This window comes from Sinohyriopsis cumingii, chromosome 1 (assembly GCF_028554795.1).
Source record: "Sinohyriopsis cumingii isolate HCF-2022 chromosome 1, ASM2855479v2, whole genome shotgun sequence".
Taxonomy (NCBI): Eukaryota; Metazoa; Mollusca; class Bivalvia; order Unionida; family Unionidae; genus Sinohyriopsis; species Sinohyriopsis cumingii.
The window spans coordinates 129909321-129923085 of record NC_142961.1 but is presented as its reverse complement, the minus strand read 5'-3'; the positions used below and the strand labels follow the sequence as shown (position 1 = coordinate 129923085).

Below are 13765 nucleotides of genomic sequence, written 5' to 3'. Positions count from 1 at the left end.
CGTGTGTTAACCTATTCAAGGGATGCTGTACATCATTATTCGACTGTAGCGTACACCGAGGTGCGATTTCCTGTCTTGGCAGCCTTGGCTGACTTGTATGAAGCTTAAAGTTACTCGTCCCTACTGCAGGTTTGTAATGTTTAGTGATGAAGTGTATACCTCTTTGGTCTGGTGAAGGAAATAAAGTGCTCCCGAACAAGTGATATATAAAGAGGGGGCAGATTGAGCAGAACAGCACAAAAACTTATCAAATAAGTTATATAGAAGGAAGCATAACCTATTAACACGGTTTGTACATATGAAAAAACGGCAGGTGAGAGAGATACTGAAGATTAAATTCCCCCACCTCAATGAAAAATATATGAACGTATCAGATATACTGCGATATAGATTTACCGTAACCACATCATTCAACTCCGTTGGCAATATAAGCCCTTGAGCAGCAGGAACAGCAACAAGATCCTTCATTTATCACGGAAGAGGAGGCTTGGGAAATTGACGGTAACCATTCTCATTTCCCCATTCATGGAAATCAATCGTCTATCTGGTATCATTCGATTACACATTGTTATTCTTGCGGAGCAAGGCCAGAGAGATGCTGTAATATTAAAGTCATGTATTGCATGCGTTAAAGGGTCTTTTTGGACAAAAACTCAAATCTTTATAAACAAATATAAAATACTCTGTGATTGCCCATACAATGTATTTGTTTTATGTTAGTGCATGCTTTTGACAGCTAAAAAATAAATACCTGCCTTTATTTTCAGATAGTACATGAAATTATGTTTGTGTGTGTAGTATGTGCACACACACCCACTTATTTCTTTAATATACCTATTGAGAATAATATGCATCGTGTTATATCTGCGTTAGCCACCTAGTAATATTCATGTTGCCATCCTGGTCTCCGCTATAAAGGAGTTAAAAGGGTGCGTTTGCCAGTTTTCTTATTTCCCGTCGACTCGTCATCTAAGAAGAGTGAACAACGATCACGGAGAGATTGCGCAAGATAAGTGAAGCCATATCAATGACCGAGAGACAGGGAGGCTTCTAGATCAGATGGGATATACTATTGTCTGAAGGCATATTGGAAGGGGAAATTATATATTTGCGAACGGAAAGAAAAAGTGGAAGATTGGACGTGGAAATTGAACAGATTATGGGCTGAGAAAGCGACAGGCAAAAATATAGGTACAAATACATTCCAGATGCCAATACATGCCAGAGAAGAAAAACTAAACCATTCACCAGTCCTCTAGACAATCAAAATTGGATACCAAATGTGTACAGTTTTGAGGTCGGTTCGGTCTGTGTGAACGTGTACGATCTGCATTCCTTGACGAAAGATATTTAGAGTGCAACAAAGCCATGGCTATGACCTAAATGTATTTCTTTATCTGTTTATGGTTACATTAAATGTAGTGCTTCTGTGATTTCATTATGGTGAAATGAATGTTGGGTAGACACTTATCTAACGGAGTAATTAACGAAGCATTAGGTACCGACCTCAAAATATTTAGTATTCTTGAGATTTTTTGGTATCAAGGATCGTTCCATAACATAAAAAATTATCGAGGTATTCTTAATTATAGACTAGATTTTAAGTGATGTTAAATAGTACATGGCATACAATTTCGATCTACTGTTTGTGAAATTATGCAAATGAATCAGAGACATGTGGTACAAAAACGAACAAAGCTGGTGTTAGATACACGTCTCGTGAGTATGAGATAGGTAGGTGATTATAGAAGATCAGTTTCGTTATCAGCGCGTATACTAATGTGGTGCTATTATTTTGATCCAATCTAAAATTATGCTGTATTGGCTCCTAATTCTTCGACATGATGTCGCCAGTGACAGTGATTTGTTAAAGGTATCATTGACACTAAGAAAGAAAAACAATAATACCTAATCGTCTTTACCTTCATTAACCGTATGCAATCTGAAATGCATGTTTTGCCATTTTATAATGTAGGTGGTGTATCGGCTCTTTATATGTATAAGCCTGAAAAATGCTCGTTTAGGTAGTATAATTATTGTACCCGGTAAGATCCAGGTTGCTAATAAGAAGGTACATTGTAGCTTTGAAATTGCAATCTGAATGATATATTTTCAGCCGTTCCGCTAATACTAAATATCCTAAATAAATAGAAACTACACGAAATGAAAACTAGCGGAGTTATATAAATTCAGGACATAACAAGATATTAGCGATAAGTTAAAGATATGAATTACTTCAAACTACTGCTTATTTCTACATTATGATATGTTAGTGTACTATGTTTTTTCTTAAGCTTCACAGTATGATGTTTAATGGTCAAAGAAAATATGTGGTTGTATCAAATGCAACATGGTATGAAATTAATCTAATTAAAATATTAGTTTGTCTGTCTGACTTTGATATTTTCAGCTAAACGATGTAATAAGCCACTACCGCAAGTGTCACACGGCCTACTAATACTTCAAGGTGGAATCGATGGCATCGGAACCTATAATACAACAGTGTCCTTACATTGTCTTGAGGGATACAAAATGGACAGTGGTGGACAATCACGTTGCGCCGATGACGAGCAATGGCAGGGATCCATTGGGCTTTGTTTGGGTAAACACATAAAGAAAATAAATTATTGAAGATGAAAAACCATATAATTCTTAACAAATTTTATTTAGAATGAATTATAAGTAACTTTTATTTATCTCTGTAGAATAATGCTGACAACATACAATAACAAAAATCTTACAATATACCAAATGCAGCACTAAGTATAACAGCAATTTGCGTGTTGCACCAAGATCAAAGACTGACTTCCTTGTTTTCGTTAGCTTGACCTGCAACACAGTAGCATTAAGTAAGGCATGCTTTTACTACCTGTGTTCCTTATATAATGATTTAAGTTTTGTTATATTTATTATAAATTCTAGTACATTAGGATAGGCTGATACACTAATGATATCCTATCTATGTTCGCCTCTGTCATGCTATGTGTAAATATTTTGTTTTCATTACATTTATCCATGAATTTACATTGTTGCTGTACGTACTATGCATTAGTAAACGAACGATTTAGACAGCTAACGTTTTAGTTTTTTATATAAGTTTCTGACAAATATAACTATGTATTCTTATTTTAACATCTCTCTAGTCGAACCACTTTTAGTTATGTTCAGTTATAGTTTAAAAGGGAACTATTTAATTTAAAAAAATTATTAGAATAAGAACGTGCTCATTGACTCTGAGTACTACTACATTGCTTAAGGATTAGTGTACATTGATTCAAATCTATTCTGGAGTATATTATTTTGAGTGTGTGTGTGTGCGTGTGATTTGGTTTTTTAAGTAGCTTTAACATTATTTCAGACATATCGCTACGACGTCTGCAGTATGGCAGTTTATAGTGATGTCTAGCACTGGGGCATCATGCCGCAGACATGTAGCATGATGTCCCACCCAGTCATATTATCCTGACACCAGGCTGACTAGCCCTAATACTAGCATCTTAATGCTGAGCGCCAAGCAAGGCAAATGTTCTTTTATTTTTTGTACGTCTTTGGTATGACTCGACCAGGGATAGAACCAACGACCTCCCGCATATAATGTCACTTTATACAGCACTATTAGTGGTACATCATGAACAGTCAGAGATAATGAAACATCATCAGATTCGAGATTGTAATTCCTAAACAGACTATAGTTTGTGGATTTTACTTAGGAACTGCAATTGTCCCCTGTAAATATTTTAGTTTCACACATGCAACAACGTTAGTCTAATCAATATCTTAGTTTTATTATGGCATCTAATACGGCGAAATTTGTTTCAAATCATATGCAGGGGTGGTTAGAGTCTTTGCTTTGTTTGTGCTCAGCAGACAGACATAATGCTGTCAAAGAAGTACATCCATCTGCAGAAGAAAACAATATAATTTGGTCTAGTATGTTTTCATAGATAAATAAAGGTGGGAAGATGACTTACCAAATCTTACCTTCAAAATAAGATGACGGAATTACAAGTTCGTAAAGAATAAAACGAATCAAATGCGAAGAGAGACAGAATGCAAAGAAATACACTAGCGGAGAGAGCAGATGGAGTGGCAGGGAAAACAGAAGACAGGGAATTATAAACAAAAAAGAGGAAGGCAAGAGACGCAGACGCAAATGACGACGGACACAAACGTGTGGCAGAGAGATAATAAGACAGGTGAAAATGTAGAGAGAGGGATGGAGGGATGGAGATAGGGGGTGCAGATACAGAAAGAGAACAAAGAAGGGGAAATGCAATCGACACTAAAATAATTAGAAATGGATGGTGGAGTACACCTCGCCCCCTTTACATACAAGAGCATGTTTGTTGATGCTACAATAACTATTACATTAGTACTTTTATTAAGGGTTAAACAATCGTGTTCATAGCAATGTCGAGATCTAACTAGATGAGGAAACGGTGTTGGTACATTTGACAAATATTGTTTGTGCTGGAGATGAATATTCATTGAATAGTAGTTTAGTTTTGTCAATAAGTCTTCTTGGCAGCAGTGTGTTGGAAAAATAAAACCGTCTCAGCTATGCGCGCTTATTGTAAGTAGAACGGGTATGCTATTCCTAGTTATTAGATGCTGATAGATAGGCAACATATTACATATTGAGCTATTCTAATTATTCGATTTCACAAAGGTCATGGGCACTGTTTGGTATTGAAAACAACACATTGATCGGGTCAAACAAATACCAGTCAGATTTTACTATAGATAATTATGAACCATTCATATCGAAACAGACTATGCCACTTATGTGATTCTGCCAAGTCAAAATATATATTTAAACAAACACGAATAAAACCCCTTGTTATCATGAGATTTACCTTTATCTGCGAAGTCTTCTTCTAGTGAAAAGATTCTTATTTAGGAGGTAGATGGGGTCTTTGTTAATATTCCTCTTCATTGTGTGAATCTAGCATAAGATTTAGTTCCAGCAGTCGTGACTGTTGGAGCAGTGATTTTAAATATTGGAATTTATTTATTACTATGCAGTGATCTAGCTGGAGATGAGTTTTTGGTTGATCCACTTGTAACTGACAGGGCATTTTCCGATGAAAACTTTGATCCTATTGAAAATGAATTCATATTCTGCTTGCACATGTACTAGTGATAGTGTCAAATGAGACTTTGAGAATGATGCTGACCAGGAAATCATCCATTGAGCTGACACATTTATTGATTTTTCCTTTGATGAGATTAATCGTGCTCCTGTTATTGATCAGTCAAGAAGTATTGACAGTCATGATCCATTTTATTCAGCACTTTCTCTTTGCTCTAATCAGGCACCACAATACACTCGCTAGTAGTGAAACAGGAGCAAGTTCCGGAAATCTCATGTTTGTGTCAGTAGGCTATGTGGGAAACATAGGAATCACAGGTCACAATCATTTTTATGTACATGGGGTTGTTATGAGAAATTAGAAACATCCTAAAGTTCCCTTTGGCGACAAGTGTTCAGTAAACTAATATAGTGCCTTTCCTTTGGCATATCTGGAGGACATTTCTTAGCCTAGATGATGCGACTCCATTGGTTAGTCATTTTGGAGTCACGAAGACTTATCGCAGCATCTTCTTTCATTTTATTTGGCCGATGGCTTGGTCGGATGACTCTTATTACTTTAAATCGTGTCACATCTTTCAAATGTTAGGAAAACTCACCATGAAAGTGAAAGCGTTGTAGAAATATGCCATCAAGCTTTGCAAATTACGATTGGTAAAATCGCTTTGATACAAGAACACATTTGGATTGGTGTGTTTACTTGCTGTCGTTTGCTTTAAAGGTTCATTTTAAGAACTTTTAGATCTTAGTCCTTTTCATATGGTGTTTGAACATAATGTCCGTTGACCATTGAATCTATTAAAGGAGAAACATCTTTCAACCGACGATTTAGAATTAAATTTGACTGACTGCCTCTAGTCTGAGGTATACATTGTTAAAAGCCTTTAAACTAACAAGAATTAATCTTTACGTATTCAAAACAATGATGATTGAAACATTCTTCGTCACTATTTTGGGGTATAATGAACACACTAACATCTGGCCTAGATCATGTCGATGCTTATTAGAAGATGTCATCTACATTCATCTATTAAGATCATTTATAAACCATTAACAGTTTCATTGCTCGACTCAGTCATGCAAATTTGACAATTATGCCAAGTAAAGGTGAAATCGGCCCTGCTTTATGTTGCAGTTTAAGGACATACAAATGAGTATATTAAATTCAAGGCTATCGCTGGTTTCCCAGCGTGTATTAGTAAAATCCAACTGATGTGAGTTTGGGGTATGGTTGACTGTAATCGGATATTATGCCCAAATGTTTCCATAATTGCTGATGCTCTGACAAATTTGTACAGTAGGAGGAAATTCCAGCTCCATTGATCAGACAAACGGTCGTATGCTTTTGATAAATTAACTGCCATCATTAAAGATTCGAAAATTTGTTCAAACTCAGATTTGAGAAAATCATTTAAAATGTATGTTCATGCAAACGATGTAGGGGTTTGTGGAGAATTGATTCAAAGAGACCGAAATGGTGTGAATCAACCAGTATGTAATTCTTCTAAAAATATGTGACGCCAAATAAATTATTTCACAATGAGCATGAATATTTAGCTTTAGTATTAGCTTTGCAACACTTTACTATTAGTTCAATTCCTTTTCCGATTGGTTTGGTGGTCACGATCTCCGTACTTTCATTAAGAAAAGGAAAAACAAAATTCAGAGATTGTTAAAGTGGAACAATATGTTGTAAGAATGATATATTGATAATAGGCACATCAAAATGAAACGTTAACATGATCGACGTTCCATTAACAGGTACCTAGACTATCTCTATTGTTAGATTTTGCATACATTTTGTGTCGTTCTTAACCTGCTTTCTTTTTAAGGATAATTCTATTAGAATTATGTTTGACTAAGATGAAAAGAAAGATTTTCTTTGAATATACTTTTCTTGTCCTTTAGGATGGGAAGTGTTACACGTATATTTTTTTTTTAACGTTTACAATGATTGCATTTTTACGTTTGAGCTAACGGTCATTTGCAATCAACCTATTGCGATATATCACTTTTTTCGTGACTGTAGTGTGTACTTTAAAATAATGTGCGTAAACATGTTTACATGGGTTTTGACCCTATCATGTCCAAGAAATAAATGTTAGGCATACATGTTGGTCCATTATTTGCGTCATAGATTATATAAATGCTGATAAACAATTATTTATTCATATTCTAACATTGGTCTGGTTATAATTTGAGAGGAACTATTTATTTAAATTATTCATTTTAATTTGTAATGTGCATTGCCTTTTTTAAAAGACTGCTTTGGAATTGCTAATAATTCATTCAAAGACAATAATTTTTGTTTCTTTTTGAAGCACCAATAATTGTGGTAGGTCAGAACATTAAAGGCTATCGATATATCAGTACATTCATGATTGATATTAATTCGTAACAGTTTATACTTTTAAACTTTTAACATACGTTTTAGGATTGTCTTGGATTTCAGGCTTTATGATCTAATTTCCTCTTCCGTTGTCATTTAAAACGTAAACGTTTAAACTTTGTAGAATTTAAATTTATTCCTTTAGCCGTTTCTTTTAATTAGGGTAAGACCAATGTGTCGTTACAACGAACAGTACAAACTAAGTAAGTAGTATAGCCTAAAAGACCAAGATGAGTAAAACGTATGTTATTAATACCGTCAATTACCCTTCGTACAAGGTGCAACAACAAAAGGGTGCAGATAATCAAATAGGATATGTTACAGTCCCACACTTAAGATAACGTCATTGTTTATATTGTAATGCATTGAGATTTTGCGATCAATTTGTTTCTGAAAACATATTTTCTATCAGATACTTAGCCAATAATCATTAACAAAAATGCTGAATACCTTTGATCCCAATTTTTCTTCCATATTATGCTAGAGATATATAATGATGTGCCAATACTCTACAAAGATGAAGACTATATTGAAAATATTCTGTTTTCAGAACAGCCTCACTAATTTCAAACTGTACAAATAAACAATAATAGCTAAAATATTCTATTTCAACAAATATTTGTCTCATTTCTGTAACGAAACAGATGAAGTAAAATTAGGTGACAAAAATGCATATTTCATGGCCATATGAGAGGACACTATATTATTGCCCAGGACATTTACTAATGTATATTTAAATATACAAATTCTAAATAATATCTAAATATACGTATAATATATTATATTAACTGCTGTTAACATTATATCATTGTTCGGAATGTCGTTTATTGTTTTGTATCATATTAGCCTATGAAAAAAGCATATGTTATGTGCAATATCTCAAAGTTCTACCACTAAATGATGATTTACTTAAATTTGTTCCAACCTATCATTCTACGATTATCGAAATTAAGTATAATCGTCTATTGGAATCTAAATATTTGAGTCCCGATATAAACTAAGAAACTAGATCTCATTATGTATATTATGTGTAAACAGCAATTACGACAGTTACATTGTCGTATCTAAAAATTCATTGTATGATGCATCTTTTATTTTACCACTTGGAAGAAAACCAAACATTAAATCAGGAAAGCTTTTATATTATACAGCGGTCAAAAGTAATTGAAATTGTCTTTCAATAAAATGTAACACCACATGAAATCGTATAAATACCATTTAAAACTATGTATGTACATCACGATAATCTTTCTAGAATGACTGTTTCATATGTTCCGTTTGGTTTTTTAAAAAAATGACGAAATTGTGCTGAAACCTACTGCCTTTATTTTAGTTTTTAAGATACATTTCCTTGTTCGTTATGCAGTTAATGATTGTTCATATTTAGTACACTGTATATATCTCATATGACATTTCGACCTATTGTCATTGTGAGCATATCACCTATCTAGCGATTCGGGTTTGTTGACAGGGAAATGCACTTGAATCCTCTTCAAGTAACTAAAGATTTGTCAAAACCATTGAGGGCAAAATGTGAGATCATATCATATATGATTAACGTTCCGTTTCCTTAGTTTAGCATTTAAGTTCACTTCCAGATTCTGATATAGCTCGAGGCAATGGGATCAAAAAATTCTCATTACACGGGGTAAAGCCCTCTATGAACCACCGACCCAAGCATTAAATGAAGGTCCTGACTTAGAACGATGTTGAGTTCTTTTTTATATATAATGTGCCGTATACACTCTAAATACCATTTCTGTTTGCCAGATTTAATTACAACGCGTTGTACAGTTGCTGGAATGTTTTTCTAGGTTTAATTCTTTATAATTTTCGTTGTCTCAAAATGTGCTTTATTTAATATGCTATATTGGAACTGTATACTGCCGGGCCTGTATATATTCTAGGTGGCATGATTAAAGTAAGAACTTAAAGCCAGTGAAGGAAAGATTATGTCGAATTTGAAACTATGTACTATTGTTGATTTAATTGCAAATTTCTAAACATATTATGCCGTTTTTCACTGTAGGTAAGAAGGAGTACATTCATATTGTACACGTTTGTTAATGCCCAAAATGTCTGCGTACATTTTTAAATTGGTTTTCTCGTCGATCCTTTTCAGTTATACTCAATAAAGTTTCCATTTAACAAACGATTTTCTAAATACATGGAAGCTAGGGGAAATAAAAAATGGCCCAAGTCGATAAATGCTCGGAGTAACATGGAAAATCCATCATATCTAATACATGTTTGACTTCAAACAGTTGGTTATATCTAATCAATGACATTTAATGTTAAGTGGTTTCTTAAGCTTCACAATATTATGTTTCATGTCAAACCAATAGTTGACCTAATACATGCAACATAATTTGTAATTTTTGTAGACACAATTTTAGTCCGTTCATATGGTTTTAATATTTTTAGTAAAACGATGCAATCAGCCACTACCGCAAGTACCGCACAGCTCACACATATATATGGATGGAATTGAAGGCAACGGAACATATAATACCACAGTGTCCTTAAATTGCCACGAGGGATACAAACTAGTCGCCGGAGGTCAACCGCGTTGCGCCGACGATGAACAATGGCATGGTTCCCTTGGGTTTTGTATGGGTAAATGCAGAAAGCAACTTACTTTGCAGAGATACAAATTCATATAATTTTAAATGTTTTACCTTCTAGTACAATAAAGCACATATGAATCTAATTGTTTACATTTAGCATCGTAAATAATGACTTAAGAACTTAAACAAACAACTGTTACAATATGCTAACTACAAAGGTTAGTGTAAGATCAGTCAGCAATTTGCACCACGATGTTCCGCTTATTTACTTTTTGTGTTAGTTTGTACTGCAAACAAATGCACTTATTTAAGTCGTGACTTTACTACTTAGGTTCCTTATATAATTGTTTCATTACTGGTACCTTTCTTATAACATACTTTATATTATATATAGGTTTAGGTCTACCAAAAGTATAATACTTATGTTCCGGTCTAACATGGACATAAAACATGATATTATCAATATAAGCTGTCGCAAATGTTATCCTAATAGACACATTTGAATAATATGACTGAAAGTGGAATATTTAGTCTAGGTGACCTTTCATAAAACCGACCAATTTACAGTTTGCCTTGTGGTTCTCCTGAAGCTTAAGTATTGGTTAAGATAGCAGAATATTTTACAATAGATGCACTCAAACTAACTAAATATAAAATGCGTATCATAGTTATGCTTTCAGAACATTATATCTTCTAATACAAACCATAATGCTTAACTGATAGGATACATGTTTCTACGGTAAGACAATTCATTCTTAAAGACTATGTAGAGTATAAATTGGAACACCTGGAATATAAGGCAACCGAGCGAAACTTTCTGCAGAAAATTATCTAAGGTTGGTATTTTGAAAGTATTCATAAACATTCTAAATCTGAAAAACGTAAAGGAAAATAGTTGTTAAGTAGTGGTATCGGTTACCTTGTAAAATTACAGACTTGAAAAAATATAAATTACCAATACCCTGAAAAATAATTCGCTCTGGAAAAAAAATCTAACGCAAAACAAAACAATTCCTTGCAAGAGTCTAGTAAAATGATTCACAGATTAAAATAAGAAAAATAATGTTCACTTGGTGGTGCATTTTGATATCCTAAGCAATTGTATTTTGAAATAACACATTTAGTCAGGAACTTGAGGAACAAATAATTCCGAAAACAGATAAATATATTTCATCAGGATTCATCTTCTTTATTAGGTTATGTATTCGTAAGTATAAAATAACATTCTACAAACATGGAATACTGTATAACAATTATTTTCCGAAAATAATTTAATGCACAACTAAGCATGAAAACTTCTAATGCAGCACATACGTATCAAATTTATGTAACAGAAGGAATGGAAATGAAAACGAAATAGAAAACAATGAAACATTCCCAACACACAACATAATTTGTAACTGTATAATCGCCCAGCACATAACGAATGTGCTATGACATATAAATATCCGAAATATATACCTCCCTATATAAAAAATCATGTGTATCAAATGTCACTAAAATCCAGTTTGTATTGTCTTTTTATATGTAACTTTTCTGCACTGCGATACGTAACATAACTATATTCAATACCAACAGTATCTTCGAGGAAATAGTAACCTTTCTAGATTTATTAATTTCACTTTTGCATCATGGAAATGCAACACTGCCGTCTATTCCAACCTGAACATTTGTTTCCTGGTAAATGCCGATAACACAGTCTAACTGTGTATCTTATGTGTAACCAACATATACGAGAATTACATTATCATCTTTAAATTTCCATTATCTCTTGTATGTCGTGATTAAGTCAATGACTGGAGGAGAAAAGACTAAGTCGACTAAGCTTTTATATACAATTTCTATAACATTTAATGGACATTTTGTCTTTCCATACATTTTTCACACCGCATTTAATTGTATAATGGGATTCCTTAAAGTTCATTTATACTTCTTAAAAAGAATATAAAAACGTTATATATTCATCAAATGTATTTGAAAAGTCAGAACTAGTCAAAGTTTCATTTGTAGTAAGAAGGGCGAACGTGTTCCCATAATTAATTGACATTACGTTTTTGACGGCTTTCTATGTTTACATCAATAACAATTTGTATGACTTGCTCTACATTGCTTAAATGGGGTATCGACGATATATTTTTTTCCGACGAATGAATAACTATCGATCAATAATCCATTTGTATTTTATGTGCATAATTAGTTAAAAATTTAAATAAGGTATAACCCGTACAAGGGAGATTTTATCAATTGTTTTCCCTCCACATCAAAACTTTGAACTTCATGTTTATGAACATAACAAAATAAGAACATTTCGTAAGTATTGTTAGCGTCCTATTTTTCCCGAGACCCTTACAATCCCAAATGACTTTGATTGCTACAAACAGTGTCGAACGTTACAAAATTTGTTATAGTTTGTAATGTGGCATCATGGCAGTCTTTTTATATATTTTCATGTTCAACATGCACTGATTTCCTAGATCGATCTGCAGTTCTTGAATAAAGAATATATTGTCTTTAATGCATGTTCATTTTGAGCAAATATTAAGTATCATATATGACATTTGAACCTATTGTCTATTAGGCATTTCAGGTGTTTAAAGATTGTTCTTCTTTAGGGTCTACTTCAAAATGATGAAGATTGATAAAAGCAAATAAGTACAAAATACATGACAAAACTTATACGCTAGTATCGTTCCTTCTCGTTCGTTTCTAATGTCAATGCACAGAAGCCAGATTCTAAAATAAAGCGAAATAATAGGACCGGGAAATCTCAATACAAATATAAATGATTTCCCTGAACGTCTTTTGCTAATCACATATACTAGAATTAATTGAAGGTCGTCGTTCAGATATAGGTAGCTTAGTATTTATATATAATGCCTAATTAGCACTCAACAGTTTTTCCATTTTGGTTTGTTCGATCATAATTTATTTTATCTTAAAATGATCTTTCTTTAATCTGATATTTCTATACTTTATGCATCTAATAATGTCGATATTATGTGACACATGTTTCAACTTGAATCTAATGAAGTCAGATTATATGTCAACGCTGAATACATATTATACTTTGAAATGGAATTGCATATGTGTTGTTACACAGTTATATACTTTAGGAACAATGGAGTACACTTGTGATTTACAAGTCTGGTAATACCCTAAATCGTGTACGTAGAGTTTTAATATTTTGTTTATTGTATTCAGTCAGATTTTATATTTCCCATTCATCTGTGGGTTTCTAAATGCATTAAAGCTACAGGAAACGAACCATGACTGACTTCCTTATATGCTTGACGAAACACGTTTTCTTTATGTTTAGGATATGATTTACTTCAGAAACGTTTTCATCTCTCCACTATGATATTGACCATGCAATGTTATGATAAATCTTAACAAAATAAATTTTAATTATCAAACGAGTATGTGAGCACATCAAACGCATCATGATATAAAACTCATCGAATCTCAAATTTACATCGTCATCATCATTTTGATATTTTAGTAAAACGATGTAACCAGTCATTACCGCATGATTCACACGGCTTCATAACATTCAACGGCGGACTTGAAGGCAACGGAACCTATAATACAACAGTGTCCTTGAACTGTCAGGAGGGATACAAACTAGTTGGCGGTGGTCAGTCACGTTGTTCCGACAACGAGCAATGGCAAGGATCAATTGGGTTGTGTTTAGGTCAGCATAAAAAGTAACCATAGCTT

The 13765-nt window shown here is 33.4% G+C and overlaps 1 protein-coding gene across 1 annotated transcript in view; it reads left to right on the top strand.

Annotated features, from left to right (window-relative positions):
• The window catches only part of LOC149807853 (uncharacterized), a 64035-nt gene that overhangs the window by 27284 nt on the left and 22986 nt on the right, over positions 1-13765 (top strand). Inside the window, exons 6-8 of the mRNA XM_089947197.1 lie at positions 2411-2602; positions 9906-10097; positions 13548-13739. Coding sequence (XP_089803323.1) covers positions 2411-2602; positions 9906-10097; positions 13548-13739 — 576 coding nt within the window. The remainder of the gene's footprint in view (positions 1-2410; positions 2603-9905; positions 10098-13547; positions 13740-13765) is intronic.